The 25,852-nt window shown below is 35.1% G+C and overlaps 1 protein-coding gene across 5 annotated transcripts in view; it reads right to left on the minus strand.

Moving 5' to 3' along the window:
- Positions 1 to 3,113: 3,113 nt before the first annotated feature.
- The window catches only part of LOC105347683 (tyrosine-protein phosphatase non-receptor type 13), a 36,386-nt gene continuing 13,647 nt past the window's right edge, over positions 3,114 to 25,852 (minus strand). For 3 of the 5 annotated variants that reach the window (XM_034457916.2, XM_034457913.2, XM_034457914.2), the window contains 35 exons: positions 25,535 to 25,604; positions 25,001 to 25,081; positions 24,795 to 24,860; positions 24,624 to 24,698; positions 23,853 to 24,021; positions 22,985 to 23,135; positions 22,374 to 22,665; positions 22,212 to 22,262; positions 21,823 to 22,046; positions 21,143 to 21,228; positions 20,966 to 21,054; positions 20,763 to 20,827; positions 20,012 to 20,169; positions 19,599 to 19,655; positions 18,611 to 19,222; positions 18,028 to 18,196; positions 17,806 to 17,890; positions 17,310 to 17,412; positions 16,372 to 16,986; positions 15,941 to 16,155; positions 15,133 to 15,225; positions 14,408 to 14,587; positions 13,760 to 14,088; positions 12,937 to 13,294; positions 12,411 to 12,563; positions 11,724 to 12,008; positions 11,266 to 11,433; positions 10,743 to 10,834; positions 9,974 to 10,592; positions 5,876 to 5,966; positions 5,491 to 5,752; positions 5,002 to 5,164; positions 4,414 to 4,542; positions 4,148 to 4,210; positions 3,114 to 3,954 (listed from right to left, as the gene is read on the minus strand). In XM_034457916.2, coding sequence (XP_034313807.2) covers positions 3,895 to 3,954; positions 4,148 to 4,210; positions 4,414 to 4,542; positions 5,002 to 5,164; positions 5,491 to 5,752; positions 5,876 to 5,966; positions 9,974 to 10,592; positions 10,743 to 10,834; positions 11,266 to 11,433; positions 11,724 to 12,008; positions 12,411 to 12,563; positions 12,937 to 13,294; positions 13,760 to 14,088; positions 14,408 to 14,587; positions 15,133 to 15,225; positions 15,941 to 16,155; positions 16,372 to 16,986; positions 17,310 to 17,412; positions 17,806 to 17,890; positions 18,028 to 18,196; positions 18,611 to 19,222; positions 19,599 to 19,655; positions 20,012 to 20,169; positions 20,763 to 20,827; positions 20,966 to 21,054; positions 21,143 to 21,228; positions 21,823 to 22,046; positions 22,212 to 22,262; positions 22,374 to 22,665; positions 22,985 to 23,135; positions 23,853 to 24,021; positions 24,624 to 24,698; positions 24,795 to 24,860; positions 25,001 to 25,081; positions 25,535 to 25,604 — 6,478 coding nt within the window. In that variant the 3' untranslated portion in view covers positions 3,114 to 3,894. The remainder of the gene's footprint in view (positions 3,955 to 4,147; positions 4,211 to 4,413; positions 4,543 to 5,001; positions 5,165 to 5,490; positions 5,753 to 5,875; positions 5,967 to 9,973; positions 10,593 to 10,742; positions 10,835 to 11,265; positions 11,434 to 11,723; positions 12,009 to 12,410; positions 12,564 to 12,936; positions 13,295 to 13,759; positions 14,089 to 14,407; positions 14,588 to 15,132; positions 15,226 to 15,940; positions 16,156 to 16,371; positions 16,987 to 17,309; positions 17,413 to 17,805; positions 17,891 to 18,027; positions 18,197 to 18,610; positions 19,223 to 19,598; positions 19,656 to 20,011; positions 20,170 to 20,762; positions 20,828 to 20,965; positions 21,055 to 21,142; positions 21,229 to 21,822; positions 22,047 to 22,211; positions 22,263 to 22,373; positions 22,666 to 22,984; positions 23,136 to 23,852; positions 24,022 to 24,623; positions 24,699 to 24,794; positions 24,861 to 25,000; positions 25,082 to 25,534; positions 25,605 to 25,852) is intronic. The other 2 variants (XM_034457915.2, XM_034457917.2) reach the window with 2 other exon arrangements.

Below are 25,852 nucleotides of genomic sequence, written 5' to 3' on the forward strand. Positions count from 1 at the left end.
TTTTTATGTTTTGCCGCGAGAAAAAAAATTAATCCAGTTTCTGAGGGATAGCTCAATGTCATCTGGCGTGAAGAAATTTAACATTTACCAACTGTTGATGGAAAAAGGAAACGTTACCGCACATCAATTGCCCCATAGCAGTAGAATACATGTAGGAAAAAAAGTTTTGAAGATTTATACATGCTTGAGAGGTGCGAAATCTCAAAAAGTAATATATAAAAATGTAATTACATTGTATGGTAAAATTGTTGCGTACATTGTATAAGTTGATTGCCAAAATTCATTAGAACAGAAACCTCAGTGCGCCGTAACACCTAGTACATGTACATGTAATTGTACCCAGGGATTAACTGGTTATTCGGTCTTGTCGCCTTTGGTCAGATTATAACTCGAGGATTGTTGACTTGGTTTGTAATTGGATATTAACACTCTCAAAGTGTAAGAAGATTTTCATGAATTAAAACCAAATCGAAATTTAACAAAGAATTAAATATAGATATACACCGATGACTGTACAATTTGTGTTGGCGAAGAAAAGACAATTTATGTATCTGCCCGCTAGCCGCTTTTGACACTTTAATTTACAGCTATCGGTTAAAAAAAAATAACTCAGTCCAAATCAACTGCCCGTTTTAGTGAGAATACCCCGTTACAAAGTATAAGAATTGTGGATATAAATCTACCATTTGAGTGGTTTTTTTTTTACTGCAAAGATAGAAACGGGACATTGTATATATACGCGTTGCATTCGCGTTATTCTTAAATTAAAAATGAAAATTAAATATGTATTACCTTATTCAGCCCCTTTTTCAGATAAAGCAGGGACAACGCTAACGGATCGGGGGGGGGGGGGGGGGCACATGGGTAGGGGTAGGGGTGTATGTTGCATATGTTCTTGGATTACCGAAACCACAATTAGCGCCAACTTATCAGTCAACTCCTTAGAGCTTCCGAATACTATAAGAGTATATATTTTAACAACACTTCGTTCCGTTTTCAAAATTCATGCAATATTGAATAGAGTTACAATAATGTCAGAGATCGATACATGTTTTATGAACGATTATATTCGAATCATATTTTTTCTAATGATAAGCAATTCGAGCCGGGAAAATCCGAACTAAAATCAACTTTGCACTATACAGGTTGAAATGAAATCAATCCTCACTATGCATACAACATGGTATGGGGGAGATGTAGCTACATATATATACCACGCTTCGGTAAGGCTATCAACCAAATCAATGCTAATAAATTCTTTTACTCTAGTTGGAATTTAAGAAGATGACAATTGTTTCTGTAGAGTGACTACTAGTGGACTACAAAGCATAACTTGTTACTTGAAGCATAAATACTCGCAACTACGTGGGATGTGTGCTACTCGTTATAAAATGCGATTTAACACGTCTGGACATTAGAATTAAAATATTGTGAAAAACGTTAAACTAAAAAATAAGTATTCAGACCCAAAACCTACAGATATACTCTAAAAATTTCATTTCAGTGGCAAGAACTTCGTCAAGTTGGATCAAATATAAATGAACCATTAAACAGCAACTGATCCTCATGCAGATTTTTTTTTTTTTTGCATTTACAGTGGTTTTTAAAAAAAGGGAAAAATAGCTAAAACATAACCCCAAAAAACAATCACACAAAAACATTTGTGGAGACGCATTTACAACGGACGCTACTTATTACCGCCACCCGCGGGCGTCACGTGATATCATAAGCTCACTTAGTCCCATGGGTCAGGCTCAGGTGTCATACAAGTTACATTAGCTCACATTTGGTCGCTTTCTTACTTCTCCATTATACACGTATATCCCTATTGAAAAAAGGAGATTGAGACCAAATTTTGGACACCGTTAGCTTAATGGCCCGAGGGCCTGACGAGTTAAGATCAGCTGGAAAAACCTATTGGTTTTGTTTTATCACAAGTTTACATGAAATGGCCTGTCTAGTTTGTTGCTGTCCAATAACAGATGTACATAAATCTCAAGAAGACAGCAACAAACTTTCATAATTTGACAACCTATAGATGAAACTAGATCTGTAATTTATATAAAAAAGAAAAACAAATAATATTTAGTGGTTTAATGTGGTTTTAATATCTATCATATATACCATATTGCAGAACATGAATATGAATCAAGACCGGAATGCTTTTAGATTTCAAATTGACAGCAAAATTTAGTCAGATCATTTAAAACCAATAAAAATGCATTTTTTAAGGATAAATATAGAGATATCAAATAAAAAAAAGATTATAATGTTCGTAAAAAACCAGTACTGAAAGAAAAGTTTTTAATAGGCAGGCAAAATTGAATGTTAAGTTCACATAATGCATCAAGGAAAACATTGAAGTAAACAAAATTAACAAACCCATGTAACATAATGTTTAAAGCAAAGTAAATTAAATTAAAGGTATCAATGAAAAGCCCAAATGACTAGAGATTTATCACAAAGCTGTATAAAATGCTCTTCATATTAATGCAGAAAAAATGAAGTCAGATTTACAAGATATTCATAGTCAGACTCATATTCAAAATACTTTTCTACCTAAAAATTAATTTAACATCGAATTATCCTAAACATTTTTTGTTTGCATCTTTCTTCTCCACAAACTAATATTCACTAAATGGTTTTGATTTAATGGAAATATTTTTAAAAAGTAAATGCATTTTTCTTAACTCCAATATTTACTGGCAATACTTTGATATATGGACGGCAAGTTAAAACTTATTTTATGTAAAATCTTTATATAACAGGTATGTATCAATACACAAATACATGTATGAAAAAACCAGTGCTTTATATAGGCATTATATTAATCATTATATTAATTATTATTACATTGAATTACATATCTAGGAATATACATTTTATTGGGACTTTATAATTCATGCCTTTTTTTTTTAAAGGTTTTCATACTTGTTATAATACGTAACATTAAAAGGTTAAAAATATGGTCTTCAAAACATGATTCAAGGCCTAATGACAATAAATATACCCTTGATATATCTTGCATGAAAGTATGCTGAATGTCTAGGAGAAACATCTATAAATTAATGCTACAATGAAATGAATTGTGTTATTAAAAGGAAATACTGGGAAAAGATATACGGCTGTTTTATTCTGATGAAATATGTGAATAAAATATTGGTGGAAGAAAAATGTTATAGCTGCGAAGAAAAAAACCATGAACAAAACAATGCATATCAATAGAAATGGGGACAGTTATGGCACAGAAATGCTGAACATGAAAGATAACTCTGTAAAGAATGACTATGATACACAATGGTGGTTAATACAACATGTTAACTGAATGAAGGTTATTGGCATACCAATATATATACGGTACATGTATTTACTATCAAAAATGAGGTAAACATTGTAAATATCAAGATCGATTGCAAGACATTCAGGGTTTTTCATAACAATTCACACATTTTTTGGTTAGTTGTTCAATAATATGTTAATTTTTTTTTAAATCAAAGGAAATTGTTTAACTACTTATAATTACACTAACACTCATTAAATTATAGGGGTTTGACACAACAGAGAAAAAAAAAATCCCATACAAAATGTTAACTGAAGAACAATATCATACAAAAAGGAAGACATGAATTGCACATATACAATTGCTTACAGGTGATCTACACTTAAAAGGTAAAATGAGTAATGTATACAATAAAAAAATCACAATATTTCACAGTCATCCTGACAAAGGAAAAATGACCCATCTATTGCAGATTTATGGTAAAAATAAAAGAAAAAGGTACTGACAACTACTTTCTAATCAACAATTAAAATCTCAAAAAAAAAAATTGTATACAATACGATGAAAAAATTTAAAGAAATATTCATAAAATATTTTGGGTAAATATAGAATCTTTAGGAAGACAGACTTCTAAGGGCATCCAAACAGGCAAGGTAAGATAAGGTATACTGATCCTGAAAGACAAATTTAAAAATTATCAAAAAACACAGCTACATAATACACCAGTAGGTGAATTCTAATCAAATATTCATTATTTGGCTAAGTTGTGACAATTCATTTAAACTGAGTAAAAACAACATATAATGGTAATAGACATCACCCATTTTTTATTTAGATATACATCAATAAAATTGGTGTGAGGCTAACCTTGACCTGTATCATGCCATATCGTTGTTTGCGTAGTTCTAATACAATTTCGAAAATATCACACTGAAAAAAAAATTAAGAAAGAAAAATTCAATACATATCAGACAAAGTTTTTCTTTTAGATAAATCACAAACTATATTTTTCAGATTACTTAACCAACCATATATCTAAGCGATATTTTTAAATAATATTAAATAAAAAATTCTGCAAAAAATTGATTATGTTAAATGTATACAGACTCAGAGAGTTTAGTAAGTACACTTACCCTTCCTTTTCTCTCTATCTGAGCCAGGGCCAGGTCTATTGTGATCAGGGCACCTGTTCTACCTATCCCAGCACTACAGTGAACCAGAATGGGCCCTGTGGTATGGTGGGCATGGATCAACTGTAAAAACTGTAAATAGATCAATGGATTAACTGTAAAAACTGTAAACAGATCAATGGATCAACTGTAAAAACTGTAAATAGATCGATGGATTAACTGTAAATACTGTAAACAGATCAATGGATTTACTGTAAATACCAATTCTGTAAATTGGTTTACATTAAATGCTGTAAACATATCATGGTAATTTTGTTTATTAATTAATAATACAGTCATTTTCAAACTGCCAACATAAACACTGCTCAAGAATAAAGCATATGCTGCATAAAGAGACTGAAGAGATTTCTGTTATCTTTTTGCCAGTAGTCTTTAAAAATTTGCATATACATGTGCATATAACTCCAGATGGTTTCAAATTGAACATATATGTGATGGTACTAATGCATCGTAAGTTTAAATATACAAACACTAAAATTAAAATTTCATGGCACTTATTACATCAGTAAGTCAGTCTGTACACCTGCGTACCTGTAGGAGAGGTCGTGTGTCTGGTGCTGTCTGATCAGGCCAGTTGGTGAACATAAAATGGTACACTAGACGTCCCGTCCCCATAGGCCTGTTCTCTATCATTATTTCTCGGATTTCAAAATGCTCCAGGGACTGCACTCTAAGCAAGCTCAGTTTGTACAACCTGAAATTGAAGAAAACCATTTGTAAATTCAATCATTTTTTTTATTACAATGAATGAACTTAGCTGAACATAAATCTTAAAATTTTTCTACAACGTTGGACTAAATACGCTAAAAATAGCCTTTTTAATAGTTTGACCAGTTTTCCAATCTTTACCGACACCTCACACACAAACACACAGACAATGGAGTTTCCACATCTTTACCTACTCCTCAAACACAGACAATGGAGTTTCAACATGTGTACTTACCCTTCACAAATACAATGGAGATTCCACATCTTTTACCACTTACACACAGACAGTGGAGTTTCAACATGTGTACTTACCCATCACACACAGACAGCGGAGTTTCCACAGAGTCGGGCCAGTATTGGTGACACTTGACCTTCCCATTCTCCATATCCAGTGTCAACATGGCAATCACCGAGACATTCTGTTCCCAGATCATCTGCCAGAAGTCATGTGAGGTATCAGGAAGGGGGCCTTGTGCTGCAATGTAATGAGCCTCCATCTCCCCGACATTCATCAAGATGTGACTGGCATTGATATAGTTGTGTTTTCCTGTCAGTTCTACTCGGTTGAAGTCATCTGCAAAATGTGTTTTGAAAAATTTAATAAAACTATGAGCCTTAGAATCTAAGACATATGTACAAGTCATTCCTAAAGAATTTTATTTTTAAACATTAAGTTTTAATCATGACAATCACTTACATGGCAGAATATTTCTGAATCTGTTCAAAGGCTTATTTTCTGGAAGTTTGGCTATTGCACATTCATCAGTGGATTTCACCTGTCTTAGTTCCTGTTTCATAAGGAAAATAGTAATTTATATCATTAAAATCAGAAACAAACACACACATACAAAGGAAAAAAAATGAAAATCAAATAGAGAAGGAAATGGATTGGGTTTAAAATTAGATTACCAGTATGTAAAGAAGCATCTACTGTCTTTGTCCAAATACAGCAACAAATGCTTTTAACAAATTCACTCTTTAAATACATTGAAGTCAGATTCATTCTTCTAATCTTAAATTGTATTAAAAAAACTTACCTGTTTTACTGAACAACGATTATAATGAATCAAAATTGCATGCCCCTGACACTAAACTATAACGGCTTATAACTTTAGGCCAAACAAAAAAATATGTTTGTTTACTGTTACATGCTGAAAAAAAATAGGGTCGGTAGGTAGGATTTTTTTTTAATTTTATTATTTTTTTTTTTTTTTACACAACTTCAGAAATGTCACATACATGAAATTATTGAGACAACTCGAATATATCACTTTCTAAGTGACAAATTTTTACGAAAATTGGCATAAACATTGAGGAATCCCAAACAAATAATTAAACAAAGTAATATTGAAAGTTAATTAAATATTTTGTTTATGACGGTAGAAAAACGGGGTACCTGGCGCAGGCATAATCTCGGAGACTAAAAAACTAAAAAAATTTCAAAGTGTCAGTAGAATTACAGTTAATGTTAAAAGAAATCAAATTAAATATGTTCATGTTAAATATGTTTTGCTATATTTTGCGACTAACTTTTGATTACGTTTCACTAATTTTCGAGGTGAAATACGGATATGGTACAAACATATTTACCAAGCAATAGAAAATATGACAACGACATTACATTGAATTATGACCTCAAGACGGCACAGCGAATATACATCAAACTTGTGGAAATCTCAGAAGAAGACCTTTAAGGCCACGCAATTCCTTAAACCAAAATTATACGATAACCAGGGATACAGAGCTTCAGTTTATCATATTTTTTCACTGATTGTTTAACTAGAATTAAGACAAATAGACTAAATATCCAGTACTGTTTACACACTAACTGTTGTTAACAGTTCTAAAATAACTAGAACTGTCCTAATGGGACTAATACCCCCGCTAGGCTAATTTCAAATGGGACAAATAATTGAATTGAATAATAATTAAGGTTTGGAACACATACAAAAAAAAAATTCTAGAATTGTAAAAAAAAAAAAAAATAGTTAACAAAGAAAAATTAAAATCAAAATTGTCAGAATTTCACTGTAAATACATATCTATAACAGTAATACATTTACAAATGTATGTATTTGATGATATATTTTTTTAATTTAATTGATTTAAAGAAAAACCAACAAAATGACAATAACCCCTCCCTTTGCAGTGAATAGAAATACCAGTAGCCAAGCAATGCTCTTCTGTTGATAAAACTTTCAATATCTTTCTAATAAGAGTCTTGACAGATGCAATTAGTTGTTTCAAATTTTCCTCACTTTCTCCTATGGCACAATTGAACTCCATATCAGAAAATTGATCCCATAGGACTATGATTTTCTTTGATGAGCTTGTTAAATTTAATAAACTCCCAAAACATTACCATAATTACCATACTATGTAAAAATATGTAAAAAAGAAAATTTAATATTACAAACAATTTTAAAATTGCCAAAACACTACAATCATATCAGTAATTTTGAATTTCATTTAAATTAATGCCCAATAGTGTCACTTCATCAAATTACTTGACAAATAAATTTAAACAACCTCTAAAAATAGTTTAACTTCTTTATTAATAATTATATTATTTATTTCCTTATAATGATAGACCTTTTGGTTTACATGAAACAGTTTTAAAATAGCCCCAAAGCCATCACCAATTTTACAGATTATCAATTTCCCCTAAACACATGCTCCATCTGAACCATGGCTCAGATAATGGCTCCCTTGGGACACATGAATTCAGCCACACTTGTCTTTGATGTTTTCATTAGCTCCTAAGAATTTATCATTGACAAACAAAAACTTTGCATTATCAGTTGATAGAATACTTATAAAAAATAAATTTTTTTTTTATTAATTAAGACATAAAGACAAAAAAACTCCATCTGGATGTATTTATATAAATATATTTTAGAGTGTTTTCTATTAATTAATTAATAAAATCTGTAAGGATTACCTCCCTTACTTTTCAACATTAGTGTACAATACATAGAATAAGGAAAATGAAAACTGTCATAAAATCATTAAATCTTGTCTGATCTTAAAAAAAATTGCAGGTGCACATCTTCAGATGGTGTTCAACATATGTACAAATTTTCAAACTGTTCCATGCAGTAATAAAAAATTCTATAGGGGGGACAAAGTTGCGTCTACAGACAGACGGACAGACGGACGGACAGACAGACGTACAGACGGACAGGGTGAAACCAATATACCCCCCTAAACTTCGTTTGCGGGGGTATAAAAACAAGCAGGAGACATTCACAGTAATTTGATTTTAGGGTAAACAGAACTCAAAATAAAAATCAAGAATGAGAGAAAATGTAAATGATGACATCTTGAAATCAAAACAAAATATGAGAAATAAAAAATAATTCTTATTTCCGGTCATTTGTAAGGTGTTTAAACACAGGAGCAATGAGAAGCGTTAAAATGACGTTGCGAAAAGTTTGCGGTTGCGCTGGGTCACTGGACGCAGGCACGTTGATCCACTTATCAAAAATGATCTATTCATGCCATGGAAAAGAAAAGTTTTACATTGATAAACTCTATTATGATTTACATTTTGGTGAAATTTCAAAGGTTTATTTCTTTTCCTAAAAGAATAAAGAGAAAATGTCTCAATAATTTCCGAACAACCCTCGTAAACTGATAATACTAAACTGTTTTGCCATTGTGTCATGCTTACTTTTGTTTGCCACATGCACCCCTGTGAATGTTATTGTCATTTAAATTTTAGACCACGTGGTTTTATTTGACCCTTTCAGTTTCGTAGTAAAAATCGTGCCTCGTATTTATAGTCTATTTTATAGAATCTAGGTACTTGTTATCAAATATAAAATCTAGAGGTTTATTGATCTTAAACTTTATCTTCATTAATTGGTGGATAAAATGTGTTCTAGAAATAAATAAGACAATACAAAAAAAATAGTTTATGTCTGCTGTTGCAACAATTAACATGCTAAGTAGAGAACTCCCCTGGGGATTAATTTTCGATTTGCGCCTGACCTAGTAATAGTATCAGTAGAGCAACAGACTATATATTTTTATGCAGAATGTTCCTTGAAAATGGCTCGATATGCTAAGTTTTTATACAAAACAGACACCCATTATTTAAAAAAAAAAAAACATGATATTGCACATCACAAGCATCAAACATGGCCGTGATAGAGATGTGCAAAAATGGATTTAAAATGATTTTTGAGGATAATTTTAGGGAAATAAATTCAAGAAATTGAAAGATAACACCACGGATGTCTGGTGTTTAATATCGGTTGGTTAGCGAAATAAAGAAAATCTAGAAAACTCGTTGCCATCCTGTCGCTTCGCTCGCTACGCTCACTGGTAGGATTTTGCCAGTTTCTCATTTATTTTCAAGAAATTGATAAAATCGCCGACTCCTGTGGTCAAAACTATCCTGCCTCCATGTTGTTTGCCTCGTACTTCAAAATCGGGAACCTTTTCATTTCCCCCATGTTATAGATCGAACACCTGGGTAAATGTCATGTTATTTGGCAATGCCGTTATTAACTGCATTTGCTTTATGTGTGCGCATTCTTCAAACTGCAGAGAACATGTGGACGTAGATATAATCACCTTGTTTTTTTTTTCACTTTCGATTTCGATTTCAAACGCTTGACCGATTAAGATGAATATAAAAGTTAAACGTACCCACGTGTGACTTCCGGATTTCTAACGATGGATAAAAATAATTAGGGTCGGCGATTAAATATAGGGTCGGTCGGGAAACCGTAAACAAACATATTTTTTTGTTAGGCCTTATGTAAACCTTTCCCTGGTTTTCACTAACCTTGTACTCCTCTTGGTGGTTCTTCTGATCCAGAGCATGCTGTAGTTTGCTGATTAGAGCCGGCACTCGACCCCTGACCTCCTCAGCGACCACAATCAGTGGCAGACTGTCCAGCCAGTGTGGGGTGAGGACCTCTGGGACCTCCACCTCCAGCTTCCTCTGTATGGTGTCAATAGTAAAGGTCTGGTTCCTCGCACTGCCCTTCAACAGTGCCTTCAGGCCCTCTTGGAGTTCCTCTGTTCCTTCCGTTTCATATTCTGACACATCATTGTTTTCATCGGACAAGGCATACTCTGCCATTTTGTAAGAAACCCCTGGGGTCTTCATAACGCCCTCATTCAAGGCTCGCTCACTCAGATCCAAGGACCCCGAGGACAGAAGCAGCTTCTCAGCCTCATTGACCAGTGCATCCATATCGTCGTCCTCAGAGTCGTATACACCATCCTTCATGCTGGCCGTCAGCTGATCAACATGGCCTCTGTCCTCATCATCATGACCTCTGTACTCATCATCATGGCCTCTGTCCTCATCAACATAGTCATAGTCTTCTTCCTCTTCATCGTCTGAGGAGTTGATCATCACAGGTGGGGTCATTGTCTCAAGCTGTCTGGCTGTATATCTGCAATAGGAGAAACATGTATCCTGCATCAGAAGAGCAACAAGAAAAGCCTGAGGTCAGTTAAAACAAGGGACAACATACATTATTTCATAGCTTGTACCAGTGTATGTCTTAGTTGTCAATAGAATAAATTACTGGGTATTTACAGACCTTGACACTGTGAGGGTCACTCGGTCTGGGGAAGCCTTTATCAGCTGGGCAGCTTTGGTGTGGTTCAATCCAACTGTTGATTCTCCATTTATCTAGCAATCAAAGTAAAACTGTAATTTAACACAGACTGAAAGCAATCATAAAATTTCTGTCAATAAATCCAGCATTACAGTCATTTCATTCATTCATTCATATTCTGCAATTTCTGTAAAATTCTGCAATGCCTGTATAATTGTGTTGACACCTGTATATTTTGTACTGTAGATTCCTAATTAAATGCGAGGAATCAATTTCCATGTAAAATCACAGAAGCAACTCTTGCGGATTTTGAAGTCTCACTTTTATTTTTCAGTCAATTTCGAACTATAGGACGTTATAACAAAAAATTGGTCATTGCGATTTTATATTCATGCAATTTGATACAAAACAGCAGAATTGCAGAATAAAGTACTCCTGTAAAAAATAAGGAATATATAGTATAAACCTGTATATTTTGTATGAACCTGTATAGTTTTGAAAATACCTGTACTATTCTGTCCATGACGCGGAGTCGCCCGTCCTGCTCGGCCTGACTGTTGGGTCGGATGGATCGGACAAACACCCCTGTCTGGTGGTCTTTCTCGGCAGTGACTAGGCTGAATCCAAGGCCCCCAGGACAGGTACGGTCCAACTCCAGGTGTATCATGTCAGGCTGAAACACAGTTACACATTGCTACTTACAGATCAATCTTGGCATCAGCATGGTTTAACCTTTATTTTATCAAAACCATTTTTAATAAATATATTTTCACCTGCATATCTTTGTATGTACCGGTACATGTACAATTAAAATGATATCCTTTTCTTTTCCTTCTTTATGCATGAAGCTTTGTAGAGTTACTTATAGATGCAAAATAGATAAGAACACTATACAGCTCCATTGCATAACAAAAGGAGAATCATCAAGTACCTACTTGATCGTATTTATATAATTTCACTCACCTGCGTGACACTGGTGAGGTCTGCTGTGGATGCCATGGAGTCTGGCTCATACCTGCTGTTCATGGTCTCACCTCCATCCTCACTCTCCTCCTCCTCCTCCTCCTCACTCTCCTCCTCAGAATCCTCCTGTCTAATCGGTTCAGACTTCTCTACCTGTGGATGGGCCGATACTGGAGCAGGGACTTGAGGTGGTCGATAGACTCGGATTCTGACTTGACCTTTGGCATTCCTCAAATGTCCGACTGCATCCGTGTGGTTAAGTTTGGTAAGGTCTAAGCCATTCACCTGTTACATAAAATATGATGCACTTTTGAGCAAAATATCATCAATACAAAATCCTAATTCCTGGTTCCACCTGTCTTAAGTTTCTGGAAACATTTTACCACATCCTACCATTAATTAAAACAGTTACATTTTTTTTCCAACTGCTCTGTATCTCAACAATTTTAAAATACATTGTACTTTAACATCTATTCTAATTCAAACTTATACATGTACAGATTAAAATATGACAGGCAGGTGTAAATCCTCATTGAAAACAGCCACGCAAACTAAAGTAAGAATATGATTGTTTACATTTAGTTGTATACCATGTATTTTGCCTTTAGCTAAATACTTAGTAATAATAGCTTAGTGGGTAAACTAGGTATTTTACTTCAATTATAATAAACAAATTAATTATATTACCTTAAGTAGTCGGTCCCCTGTCAGGAGTCTGCCATCAGACAGGGCTGGGTCTGCCACGACGTCCCTGATGTAGCAGCCCCCCTTGCTGACCCCTCCATACACAGAGAACCCAAGCCCCGTCTTCTCATCCTTCACCAGCTCCACCTCAATCTCCTATCATCACACACAAAAGGATAAAAATAAGAGTTTTCACCTTCGTATTCATTTTCTTTTACATCATTTCAATTTCATTTAACAATTCATGCCATTAAAAATGTCGAGCCCAATAAATAGTCATGGACTTGAAAAAACAGTCAAAATCTCCCTTGAACCCATTCCCACAAGATTGCCTCTAATGCATGAATTAACATCTACATGCATATAACCCTTAATTGCTCCTTTATATCATACACGTTTGGCCTACATAAAAGCAATTGATGTACAATGTATAATGAATCCAAGTTGCACTTGTATATATTTCATGCATGTATGAACTAGATCAGCATTTTATAGATATTTAGGGATGTATTAATTGAAACAAGCATACCCCTGGTAGAAGTTGATCATCTTCGGAGTCATCATCATTACTCCCTGAACTCCCTTCATCAAATGTCTCGGTCTGGTTTAAACAATCCATGTTAACAACTATATTTAGCGGTGGGGAATCCCTCGGCATTGAAGCATCAGCCATTGGGGAACCCCTTGGTGCTGTAGGGGAACTTCTGTATTGCTCTGTGTCCCCTAGACTCAAGTCCTCTTCATCTGAGGGAAGCTCGGAGGACTGCAGTGAGTTGGTGCCTGTTCCTAGATGTTTGTTGTTTTTGGACAATATGGCATCCAGGCCACTCTCTGAAGCAGTGGATTGTAGACCTTCAGCAGTATTTAAGGTTCTTTTCAGCGGAGATCTGAATTTCATTAAAGAAATACCATCATGACATATAACATCAAACATCATGAGATACTTGTTACAATTGCAAAATCAAAACACAAGTTCTATTAATTTTTGAGGCTGCACAAAAAATTAACTAAAAAATTAACTAACACTCTCCAAGAAAGTCTGAGGTCCCCCATCAGACTTCCTCTACCAAGCTGATGATGTGACACTAATGCTATAAGAATATCCTCAGAACAGGGTCATGACAAACAACAGGTCATGAGAAACATTTGTGAAAAGTATGGGCATCTGATATTTTTTTAAGAGTTGTGGACCGTACCAGAAAGTAGGGTTGACAGAGGGAGATATGGGTAGATATTTTGGATTCCAATGATTTCCTCTCATAAACTAATGTAAATATTTTTTCAGAATAACCCACACACAGACAAACATCCCCAAAAGTTTTGTTTTCAAGGGGATAAAAAACACATTATACCTGACAATAGAATCTGTTGATGATTCACTAGCATCTGATTGGCTGCTAGATGACCTTGACTTCTTTGTGCCCTCAGCCAGGTCAATCAGCTGACCTTTATCCTCTGGCTCATACACATCCTCCAAACTCTCTTGGGTGGAGTTAAAGGTTGAGTTAAACTCATCACTGTAAACAGATCTGGGACTGACTGCTGTTCGTAGATTTTCAAAGTCTCCCCAGCGCCCCAAACCTGGATTTTGCTGGAGTGGTAGGGGGCTGTTCTGTAGTGAGATGGATGGGGGAGGGGTTCTAGGGAGGGGAGGTGGAGGGCTGGTTGGGGGAGGGACAAACTGGAAGAAAACAGGTGCATTTTATAATTACAGGTATTCTTTATTTTCTGTGCTAACAATACAATATATATTAATCATCTTTACACTCACTTTACAGAGAGAGATTAGCATAGGAAAACGCCAAATTCATAAAATGTGCATTATATTCAAATACCGGTATCTATCATTACATCATTAAAGTTAAATGGGTCAACAGTTACATTTTTGTGTGAAGTGCACGTCCTGGAAACAAAACAGTATCTATTTTCATTATACATGTAGTTCTCTCACTTTCAGTTTCTAATAAAAAACCAATAAAATATCAAGAATGTGACCTTACCAAGTTCTGGGGATTTGGATCTGCCCCAGGGGAAGCAAATCCTGAGGGTGGAGTGATGACTCCTTGGTCAGGGAGGGTGTCCCGGTACAGAATGGGTTCGTCTTCGGACTCTGTCTCTGAGGGGGTTCCTGTGTCGTCTAGGCGAGCAGCCGCTCTGCGCTCCATCCATTCTTCACTGCTCTGTAACAATACAGGAAAGGAAAATGCTGCATTATTTGAACTTACATAGTAAATACCTGAAGTATTTAACAAAGTAAACGCTTTTACATTCTTTTTTATTTTCAATAATACTTTTCTTAGGTGCACTCAAAATTTTTTAACATTCTATAAAACCAAAAAAAAATAAAAGAGTAAGAATATAAAGAAACAAATCCATAAACACTCTTTATCAAGACCTTAACTAATATATGAAATAATCAAATAAACCTCAGTATCTGCCTTAATTACTGTTCATTTGTCAATGTTAGATGACTTTTTAAAAAACCAAAACAGAAGACTTAACATTGAAGTCCAATACTTTAACCCAATTTGATATGTCATTCTGAAAAGATAAAATTTGTCATATAACTAAAATTATGACAATTATAAATGACAATCCAGTATTTTTCTAACAACACCCTGTAATCATGATATATCATCTTTAAATTTTTAAAAGCCATTATTAAGGCAAATACCCTAAGATAAGAATTAATCCTATTACTGAATTATGGCACACAAGTACTTACAGATCTTGGTAGGGGAGCTAACTGATGATGACTGGGACGACACATCAGTAATTTAACATTGGAAACAACCGAGTGTAAAAGTGAGACAACCTCCTGAAAGAAGGATCCATTTCCCATGCAGGTTATGTCAGAACTGAATAGTGCTAAGTATTTTTAAAAAAGCTTGTAAATAACAGAGAGATAAGGACAGATATTGTGGGCAGGAGATTATGACGAGGGGGTGCTAAATTACAGGTAAAGGAAAGGTTGATAAAGTTATTCTTCCATGAGCCAATTGAATCTTTATGCTTATTGAAAATAAACCTTTTGGTGATTATATTACATACATAGTACACAAATTGATGAGAAATGATGGAAGGAAATTCATTTGAAATAATCTGTCTGTATCTCAATGAAATCAAAACATAACCATGCCAGCTATCAAAATTAGGTTTTATATATTAATTGAAAATAAAACTCCATTCCAGTTTGAAAATAAAATTTTAACTAAACCTTTTAGAATGTAAATAGACAAAGGATAAGCTATATCATGCATAGTGATCATGATAAATATATTATTTCCAGTACATTTATAAGCAAAAGCAAGACAGGAGTAGTCCTCTGTTTACCATATTTTAATACAAAAAGTTACATTCTGGCATGCCCAACTTCTTCATAAATGTTTCAAATGCCATATTCACCATACCACTGTACATAATATTCTTAACACTATATAGATAATTATGAAATAATATTACATTCTTCATTCATTAAGGGCATTCAACTTTCATGAAGAAGTTGCTTTCCCCTGACCAATCACAGAACTTACAGCATGTGTGCGACCTTTGACTGGGACTCCATTGACCTCTAGTAAGACATCATCCCTCTGGATCTGCTGGCTGGATTTGGCGGGTCCCAGGGGGAAGACTTTCTTGATTCGGACCACTCCCTGGGTCTGGTCATCCGTGTCCACATCCACCCCTCCATACACACTGAACCCAAGACCGGATGGTCCCTTGTTCAAGTCCACCATGAATGTGTTTTCTTGAATAAAGTAAGTAAAACAATCAGTAAACATAGAACTTCCTTGTCAAATCAGCAATTCTTCATATGGCGATACTCAATAATTCAAAGCAGGAGGGATCTTATGAAGTCTAAGCATTAAAAGCATTCAGATATACTTTATCATTAACAGGTTAAGTTGCAAAAAAACTTCATGATTGTATACAATCTCTAAACTAATTTATATCTACATTGTACCTTTGTCAACAAATGGATAGTAAATGTTTCCATCATTAGAGGGAATGCTTCCTTCTGAGGCGTCTGTTAGTTCTGAAGCCTCCCTTTGCAGGCCTCCTACTTCTTGCTTTTGATCCACCTCTTCACTGGATTCCAGGGATTCTGGGCCTGAATCTTCCTCCAATGGTGTATCTGTCACCTCTTTCTGGCCTCTGTTTTCACTGCTTTGGTTTCCTGACACATTGCTGTTGGCAGAGGCACTGCTTTCAATCTGATCTGATTCTGTGAAACTATCGTAACTGTTCTGAACATGAACAGCAGTACTTCCTGCCTTTGATGATGAAGATATTGTTTTACTTTCACTTTCCTCCATCAAATCTAGGTCACGGTTTTTCTGCTGCTTTTCTCCATGCGTAAACATTTGCATAATAGGAGGAGTTTTGCTTGGATTCTGTCTGGATTCTACAGATCCGGTTGAGGAGTTGCTGGACCTTACAGAACTCCTGGAGGAAATGGAACAAGCGCCTCGTTCAACAGAGAACAAACAAACATCTGGAGCATTCTGAATAATTTCCACAGCCTGTTTGTGTGTGACATTTTTCATGGGTATTTCTCCAACAGCCAGAATTCTGTCCCCTTGAAAGATTGGGCCAAACATTAAAATTTTTCCTCTACATGTACTGTGGTTTCATCAATATTCATTGAATACCAATTTTCGTGGATTTCATTGTTAAGTTGATCCATGAAATTAAATGTTCATTGAAATTCAATTTCAACTAATATTTTGTATTGATTGGATCATTGGCCACGAAATTACGTATCCTTGAAACTGTGGTTTTCAGAAAATCCACGAAAATTGATACCCACGAAAATTAATGAAACCACAGTATCAGCTTTCAACTTTAAAAAAAAATGAAATTTCAAGATTTTGTTCTTTCTGATGAATCTAATTCATTTACCTGGTTGTATAATCCCTGGACCAGTGAGGTCTGCAGCGGCACTGTGGGGTATGATGGATTTGACATAAATTCCTCCAAACTTCACAGATGTGTTTTTACCTCCCTACAAATAAAATCATGTATGACATCAAGACTTTGATTATCCCAATACTTAAAGTTGTTTAGTAACATTCACTAGTACTATCCCCCTTTCTTGAATATGCAGTTTTCATGCAATCACTTAACATTTTCATTTGTATTTTTTTTCTAAATTTCTACAATGATCAGTACTTGTACAATATCTTTTATTTGAATGGTGCATTTTGACATGTCAATTTTTTTAAATGGAAAGAAAAAAAGATACATATTCAAGACTCTAAGTTGGTTTTAATTGGATCATGCAACACATCTTAGATGTGTTACATGACTTTTTCCTAATTTCATACAGCTCTTTAAGGCCACCTGATATTTTGGTCTACAGAGTGATCTATACATGTGCAACAACAACCAAACTTACAGTGACATTGAGACCAAAATCGCCACCTTTCTTATCCAGTGTCACCTCAAACATTTCCCCTGGTAAAATCTCTTGTTTACTGCCAATGAAGAAAAGAAGCCTACATTAATTCATCTCAAGCATAATTTCAACTTAAAGGACTCATCAAAGGTAACTCCTTTAACATATATAGTCAGAACAATTCCAGAATTTTTGAGGAATACATGTAGTTCAATTGGTTACCTTGCTGTAACCTCTATTTTTTGCCATTCATTTAGTTCTGTCGCTTGTAACATTTTCTGAGGGTCTGCTTTATCCAGTCCCCGCCCCTCTGTTATAGCTTGGATCCCCTCCTCCAAGTCTGAATCCACCTCTGATTCTACATCATTCTCTGTGTCATCAGGGTCTCTTACTGTGACACAAATGTAAAAAAAAAAATAACCCAAAACTAATATTACTGAGAATCCACTGATTTATCTAAAATCTCAGTTACTGTATATCATATGATGCATATGCTATGATGTACACAAGTACATCTACAAATGCAACCATATTTTCAGTACTAACCTAACTTCACATTGTACACTGTATAATATAAATGTTTATCCACATCCATGTATTTGTGTGTCACAAAATTATCAAAAAATAGGTAAAAATGTAACCTTTATCATTTGCATCTGTCATTTATTGTGATTTTTAAAAAATGCTTCCATTTGCACACAAAACCAGATGTCATTTTTGCATACTATATTTTTTGCGTGATTGCAAAAAAACCCCAAATTTAAATAATCACGAAAACGCTGGATATACAGTATACGATACACACCTGCAGGAATGGGTTGACTATCCTGAGGTAGGTCAGTTACAGGAAAAATTTCACTTTCTATGGATTCGATTTGTGACATGGTTGACACATCAGCAACAGATGGGTCATCTCTTACATGATCAAATGGAATGTTGTCTACATGAATATGGTCTGAATTGTCATGATTTTCACGGTCCCCATCTGATATCTGACCATAGATCTGGATATCAGATGGGCTAGCATTGGAAGTTCTTAACTTGGCCATGGCATCTCTAAGGTCGACCTTGCGTTTGATGGATTTCGGCGCTCGCACTTGCGACACAAGCAGTCTGACGGTGTCTCCCGAGTACCTTATCATCTTGACTGCTTCATGGTGCTGGACTCCCTCAAGATTCTGCCCATTGATCGCAATCAACTGATCGCCCGGCTTAATGTGACCGTTGCGAAAGGCAGGACCTCCTGGGGCAACAGCTTTAACAAACACCCCAAGGTCCATCTTGTTGGAGCATTCTCCGCCTACTATAGTGATGCCAAAGCCAACATTAGGTGCCTTCTTCAGAACAATCTCGCAAACATTTCGCTCAGATTGTTCCGGAGAAAGAAGCTCGTCATCAAATCTTTTTTGAAGTGTGGCTGAAATGACAAATTTTTAAAACATTGTACTGGTAGTATTTGATTTCTAAATTGTACAAAAAAGCTTTGATAATGTTCAATCAATGGAAAATGAATAGTTTATTCTAAATCAATTATTTTTCAAATCAATTCTTCTACTCAGATAAATTGGTCTCTTAGCTACTATGATACTGTATATCCTCACAGGGTCAAAATCTATCAGAATTTCAAATCAATTTTGAATTTGTGTTTGTATAGTAAATGCAGAGTAGGCAGGTTTTCATAGCTAATACTTCAAACAGAATTTTCTGTATTCTATACAACAGAATGATTCAAACATGTACATCTTTACAGAAACTGAAAATTGAGCAATACTAAATGAATCATGACTACATACTGTTAACAGTTTCGTTGGGGCCCATATCCCCATCCAAGTTGGTCTGGTCTGCTGTCTCTAAAAGAGGGCCAATATCAGATTATCTTTTTTTTTCTAAACTGAACAACAATGTATTCAACTTATGCGTGTTCAAAGTTAGTAAAATGCCCATGTTTAAAATGAATTTGTGGAGGCAAACAAAACATCAGTCTGTATATTATACATGTGCACACAGTTGATTAGTTCTATCCAAGTTAAAAATATTACACATATGCATGCTATAGTTCAGGCTTTTAATCATATATGTGTGCATTCAAGAAAAGCATTCTTGCAAAAAACAGAACAACTTTACCACTCTTCATTGTAATCGGATATAAACATGTATTGATTTGTATGTCAAGTTTGTTAGTCATGAAACAAGATGCACACACTACCTATAACATATGGAGGTCTGGGCTCCTCTCTCAGCGATTCGCGGAAGATGTCTCCGGTGGACACGGCGTAACGTTCCCGTTTCTTGTCCGAGGGGAGTTTATACTTCTGCCGCAGGTCAAGCATGCTGACACTGGCCTCCGCTTTATAGGGCGGGGGTCTGACAAGAAACATCATGCAGCATACTGAACATGCACGTAGAACTTTATATAGATAGAATGGACTTATTCCTAGCCTGACCGAGCTCACAAAACAAGGCTTAACAAAACACATGATAATGACATGAACGATGTAATAGCAAGACAATATCACAAACATGATGCAGGTATATAAAGAGTCATGCAAATGCAAAAATTAGTAAACTGCAATACATATACTATCTATTCGTTTTTTCAGTTGCTAAATTTTGTATACTGTAAAAGCAGAAACTGATTTGGTACTACTTATTGAAGAAATTTAATCCAAACCAAAATATTCATAAAGTTACATGTTTAGTATGATTCTTCTTAAAACAATAAAATCAAATCCTCTTGTATTTCAAATCCCCATAAAAATTTCTGCTCCTACAGTACCAGTATCAACTTGAAACTAAATAAAATATTAAAACATTTCATCAGTTTTAAACCATGCCTACATACATAGTAAATATGTAATGTATATATCATTGCTGGTATGTATTTTTGCATTTCATGCAGTTTTAATATAGAGATTGATAAAAATAATTTATGATAATTATTATTCATTTCAACTTACAATGCGTACGGTAATGATTTTCCTTCAGCCTTTGGTTTGTGTAATCCATTTAAGGCTTCTGATGCCTGAAGAATAATAAATATCAAATTTCAATATCAATTTTTTTCTGTATCAAAAATGTACTTATTGGCCCCTATTTTAACTAAGTTTGGTATGAGAGTCATTCAAAGCTTATTCTGGACCCCATCACCATCTAAACTCACTGATGCTCCATGTGACTCGCTCGAGCTCTGCTCATCATCCACCATGCTCTCATCACACATAAACTCAGCCACTGAGTCCAGGGTGAGTTCTGTAAAGATATAAAGCAATCACAAATTGTAAATGAGATTGTTACAGCTCATGCAATACAATGAGGTTAATGGTCCCAGTTTCCTTACCTTGAGGATCAATGTTGGATTCTCTGGACCTCATGCTGAGTTCAAATCTGTGCTGAGCTGTGGAAAACTGCAGCAGATAACGGCCCCTTTTTAACGAAAAAAGAACATACACATAAATTTGAGAATAATATATGTGTCATATACAGTACCAATCAGACCCAACCTAACAGAAAGTAGACCTTAACTAATCCCTGGGTCTACTGTTGGGGTCTGCTCGGGGTTTACTCGGGATTTGGTAGAGCAGACCCAGAGTTAACCCAAAGTAAATGCAGAATAGACCCAGAGTGGACACAGAAAGTAAACCCTGATCAGAAGTAGACAGCAGAGACTGCATGTGTATTTAGAATATACAATGGGTGGGGCTTACAGGTGGTAAGATAAAAGATGAGTCTGCTACACACAAGTGGACCCAAAAGAAAACCCTGAAAAACCCGAAGTAATCCCTGAGTGGACCCAAAGTATAATTTTTTTTAAAAAGCAGACCCCAAGTTAATCCCAAGTAAACCCCAAAAGTAAACCTTGAGTTACTTGGGGTCTGCTCTGGTTTTAGCTTGGGTCTGGTCGGTACTGTATCCTACATGCTGCCAGAATTACTATAACTTTTTCCTCCAAAGGAAGAAAGAGAAATCTTTGAATACTTCATTGCATGCCGAAAAAGTAGATGTTGGAAGATGGCTTACTTCCTGTAACTGTTGGTGTAGTAGTTCAGCTTTGGGGGCTTTTCCACTCCATGGTCTGGCTTACTCTGGATGCTGAAGCGCCTCTTGTTGAACGAGACTTTCTTGATGCTCTGCCAGGGGTACTGTTGGATCATAAATCTCTTGCCCTGGAGTTCATTCTCAGCCAGTAACAAGGAATGGACATTAATCCCAACCCATATAATGTCTGCTGTGTTGGTCTTACTCTGCCAAGTGAAGACATGAATTCAAACTATAAAATTTATTTCTAAGCTATGCGTATGTAAATAAATTAAAAAAGAAATCACTTAAAAAATGTGACCATCTAAGTATCAACAACCTTCACAAAGTAAATGACTGATACTCTTACATCAGTATCAGCATAGTCTTACCTTCTGTAACTTGTAAAAGTGGATTCCATATTCTTGAAGTTTTGTTGCTTTCTAAAGAAAATGATAAATGAAAGTTAAACTTTTGCATTCCTTTTGATCACATCAATTTCATCACACATCATTATAAGAAATTGAGTGATTGAGACGATTGACTTTCCTGACCTTAATAAACTCTATCTCAGCCTGTCTGTCCGTCAATCCTGCCAGTTTGCGGTGTTCCTCCGTGGCATGATCTCTGATGTACACACTGCCCAGGCGTTTCACGACCCGGTGTGGAAAGTAATGCTCTTGCAGAAAGTAGTTCTTGCCCATGCTTTCTGGGTCATAATCTCCATACTCTGCTTGCAAAGCAAGGGCAGATAACTCCACACACTGATCTTCATCACAAAGAGTTCTTTCCTCCAGGATGTCATGCCTAAGCTGTAGGTACAACAGGTGCTTGGATATCTGGTGTCTGGCAAATAAAAGAAAGTTTTATTAAGTCAATGAAACAAATAAATTCTATACAAACAAAAGGTGTCTGCAGAATCTTTTCATCTCAAGACATTTTACAGACCAATGCCATTTGCATGAATTTGTGTCTGTAGAATCTTTTCATCTCAAGACATTTTACAGACCAATGCCATTTGCATGAATTCATTTTTGACTATCATGTCTTGGTAAGACATTTAAGCTTTTGAGAGAATTGGTAAATCATCATTTCAGTCTACTTAGGCTTATTATTACAGTAGTAATTGTTAAGTATGCAAATTTCTCAAAATGAGAGGTCTTACCTTAGCAGGGTCACACTGGATGGGTAGAATTTGACCCTGACGTACAGGGTCAGGGTGATGACAGGGCCATTCTCCTTCCAGTGGTCCTTCCAGCCCTCAGGCGCCACCTTGTGAAGCTTCGTGTCAGGCTCAATGAAGAAATGCTCTCCCTCTGAAAAAATGAAAGCAAGTGATTAAATGGAGTTACCTCAAAATACCTGGACTAATAACAGGCCACATCACTCACTTGGGTAACAGTTAATTCAGTTACTTTTTCTTTTACCCAATAAAACCCTGAACACCTGTTACGGCCCTAACCAGGGTCTGGGAGGTCATGATTTAAAACTAATAGGAATTTTTATTTATAAGAACACATTCCTATGCATTTAGAAGGTGAATCTCAAATATGATGATTTTTTCTTTAAATAAACTTTGTACAACTCAGGAAGCCCCGTTCTTGGTTGAACAAACTTTGATCTTCAGTATATCAGGATGTTTGTTTAGCAATATCATAAACACGTGATAGTATTTTAATTAATGTGGCAGAAAGATTAAATGATTTTTCCCTTATTCATTCCCTTGTTGAAGATTTATACCCTCCAGGGGCCGTATTATTTGTCCAGCTTTCCCCTTTCAAGAGGGTGTAGTCCTAATTTATGTGAAAATAGCTGAATTGTCTTTACTCAAGGGTGCTTTGTGCAAAAGTCTGTTCCAGTATTTCAATAAAAAAGTTAAAGCCACAAACAACACCACCAGCAAATACCTGACAAACTTTGATAAAAAAAAAAAAAGAGCTCCTTTTAGCCTTCAAGTTCACATGTACAAATTTAAACTTTGGTCATATTCCAACGATCATTATAAATTAATCAATAATAAAAAGATAAATCACCGTTGATGTGCGTAAGCCCAAAGAAGAAGAATTCTGGGAGTTCTATGTGTGTGATGATGGACTCGAACATCTGCTGGGCGGTGGTGCTGGGGTCCACCAGGGCCTCCAGTTTTTGACCTGTCAGGAGCACCACCACGACGCGTCGCACATGGGCGGGGTTTTTTAAGCTCTGAGAGGTCAAAGTTCATAGGCTCATTCTTCACATCAAAATACATTACATTTATCAAGAAGACAGGTTATATCATTCTCATTTGCTCTCTCACGTTCATGACCAGTACAATTTCGTCATCAAGGAGCAAAAAGATACAAGATTAAATACATGTAAATGTAACGTCAGATAAAATTTATACCGGTACATATTTGTTACATATAAAAATGAATGGTCCAATATAAAAGATTTCACTAATATTAAATGTGCAAGTCCATCTGGAAATTGATATTGACCATAAAATGCCAAGTATATCACTATTGATAATTGATTTACAGTGTATCTAATTTTCAGACTTTATGCATGCTTGTAGTTTGTACATTTCCCGTTTTTCAATAGTACTAAATGCATGCCAGTTAAAATGATTTTTCTCTTTAGAATGCATCAAATTGATCAATATAGCTCTTTAAATGCCTAATTATTTTCACTGGTAAACAAACATCTTTGCAATAAATAACAATGATATTGCTATAAATAATTGTTGACCTTTATGGCATAAAGATCTGAATGGATTTGATGACGATCTAAAATCTAGCATATTGAAATTTGGTTTGATGATTTACCTCCCCTTGCAATGGCACAGATATTCTAATCATAGGTTTGGCAGACTTGTGGACAAACTCAGGCCCATAATATTCCTGAAACAATCAGTGAATCAATACAGCATATTTGTCCATCATAAAAAATTCAGTTATTGACAACACAGTACTGACAATCCAAACACGACAGTTTACCTTTGGTTTGTGATTGTCGTGATGTAGGTGTGTCAACTTTCCGGCAGAATTCCCATGGTGCACTTGCTAGCATAACAAATAACATTCTTTCACCAACCACATTTGATTTAAAAAACAATGAATGTTAAATCATTGTTACATAATCATTATGACTATATGACAAAGGACAGTTTTCATTAGTTTAAAAGTTGGAAATAATAAATAACCTTTTTCAATCCTTTATTCTCTTCCACAGTTCTGTAGATCTCATCCTTCAGCTGATCCAGCTTTTGTTCCATCTCCATTTCCTGTCATAAGTTATTCAGAGATGATTATCAAAATGATTTAATCTTAATTCTTTTCTATGAGGAAACACTAGTGATACCCCAACTCTGATGTGAATGTACAAAATAAGCAAAGTTGACATTTAACAGGAAGTTGACATCAAATTTGTTCAGATATTAATCCCATCATATGATATGCCTAAAGAAAGAGTGTGTTAAAATTTCAACCCCCTGCAATGAATAGTTGCTAAAAAAATTTTGATGAAAATTTTAGGCTTAAAATAAACTAAGTTATCATTTAACAGGAAGTTGGTATCTGAAATAATGAAAATATTTTCATTATTCATATGTTTGGATTTTTCAAAACTGTTGTTTACAAGCTAATGATTGCATATTTTATGACTCTCATCCCTTTTTGCAATGGTTACTCTGAATATTTCTGCAATCGCTAGTGACTGTATTGTGTACACTTTATACCTGGCTCAGTCTGTGGTGATTATAATTCCCAGATGCTAATTTCTCCGGATATGCCACGTGATCTTTGGATCTAAAATGTATGAGAAATGAGCACTGGTGTATAGAAATATAATAACAAAATATGTTGACATAACAAGCTAAAATTATAGGCATAATACAATGAGTCATTCAAAAGTAAAGGACATCAAGGTGACTGCAGATCGGTTCCTGGGGCTTAGATGAACTTAGATGCAGAGCTCACTTTTGATTTTAGTCTCACCTTTACAATGAATTATATATAGTGGAGAAGTGGGACTGATCAAAAATAAGCTTGTCTAA

Source organism: Magallana gigas, chromosome 7 (genome assembly GCF_963853765.1).
Source record: "Magallana gigas chromosome 7, xbMagGiga1.1, whole genome shotgun sequence".
Taxonomy (NCBI): Eukaryota; Metazoa; Mollusca; class Bivalvia; order Ostreida; family Ostreidae; genus Magallana; species Magallana gigas.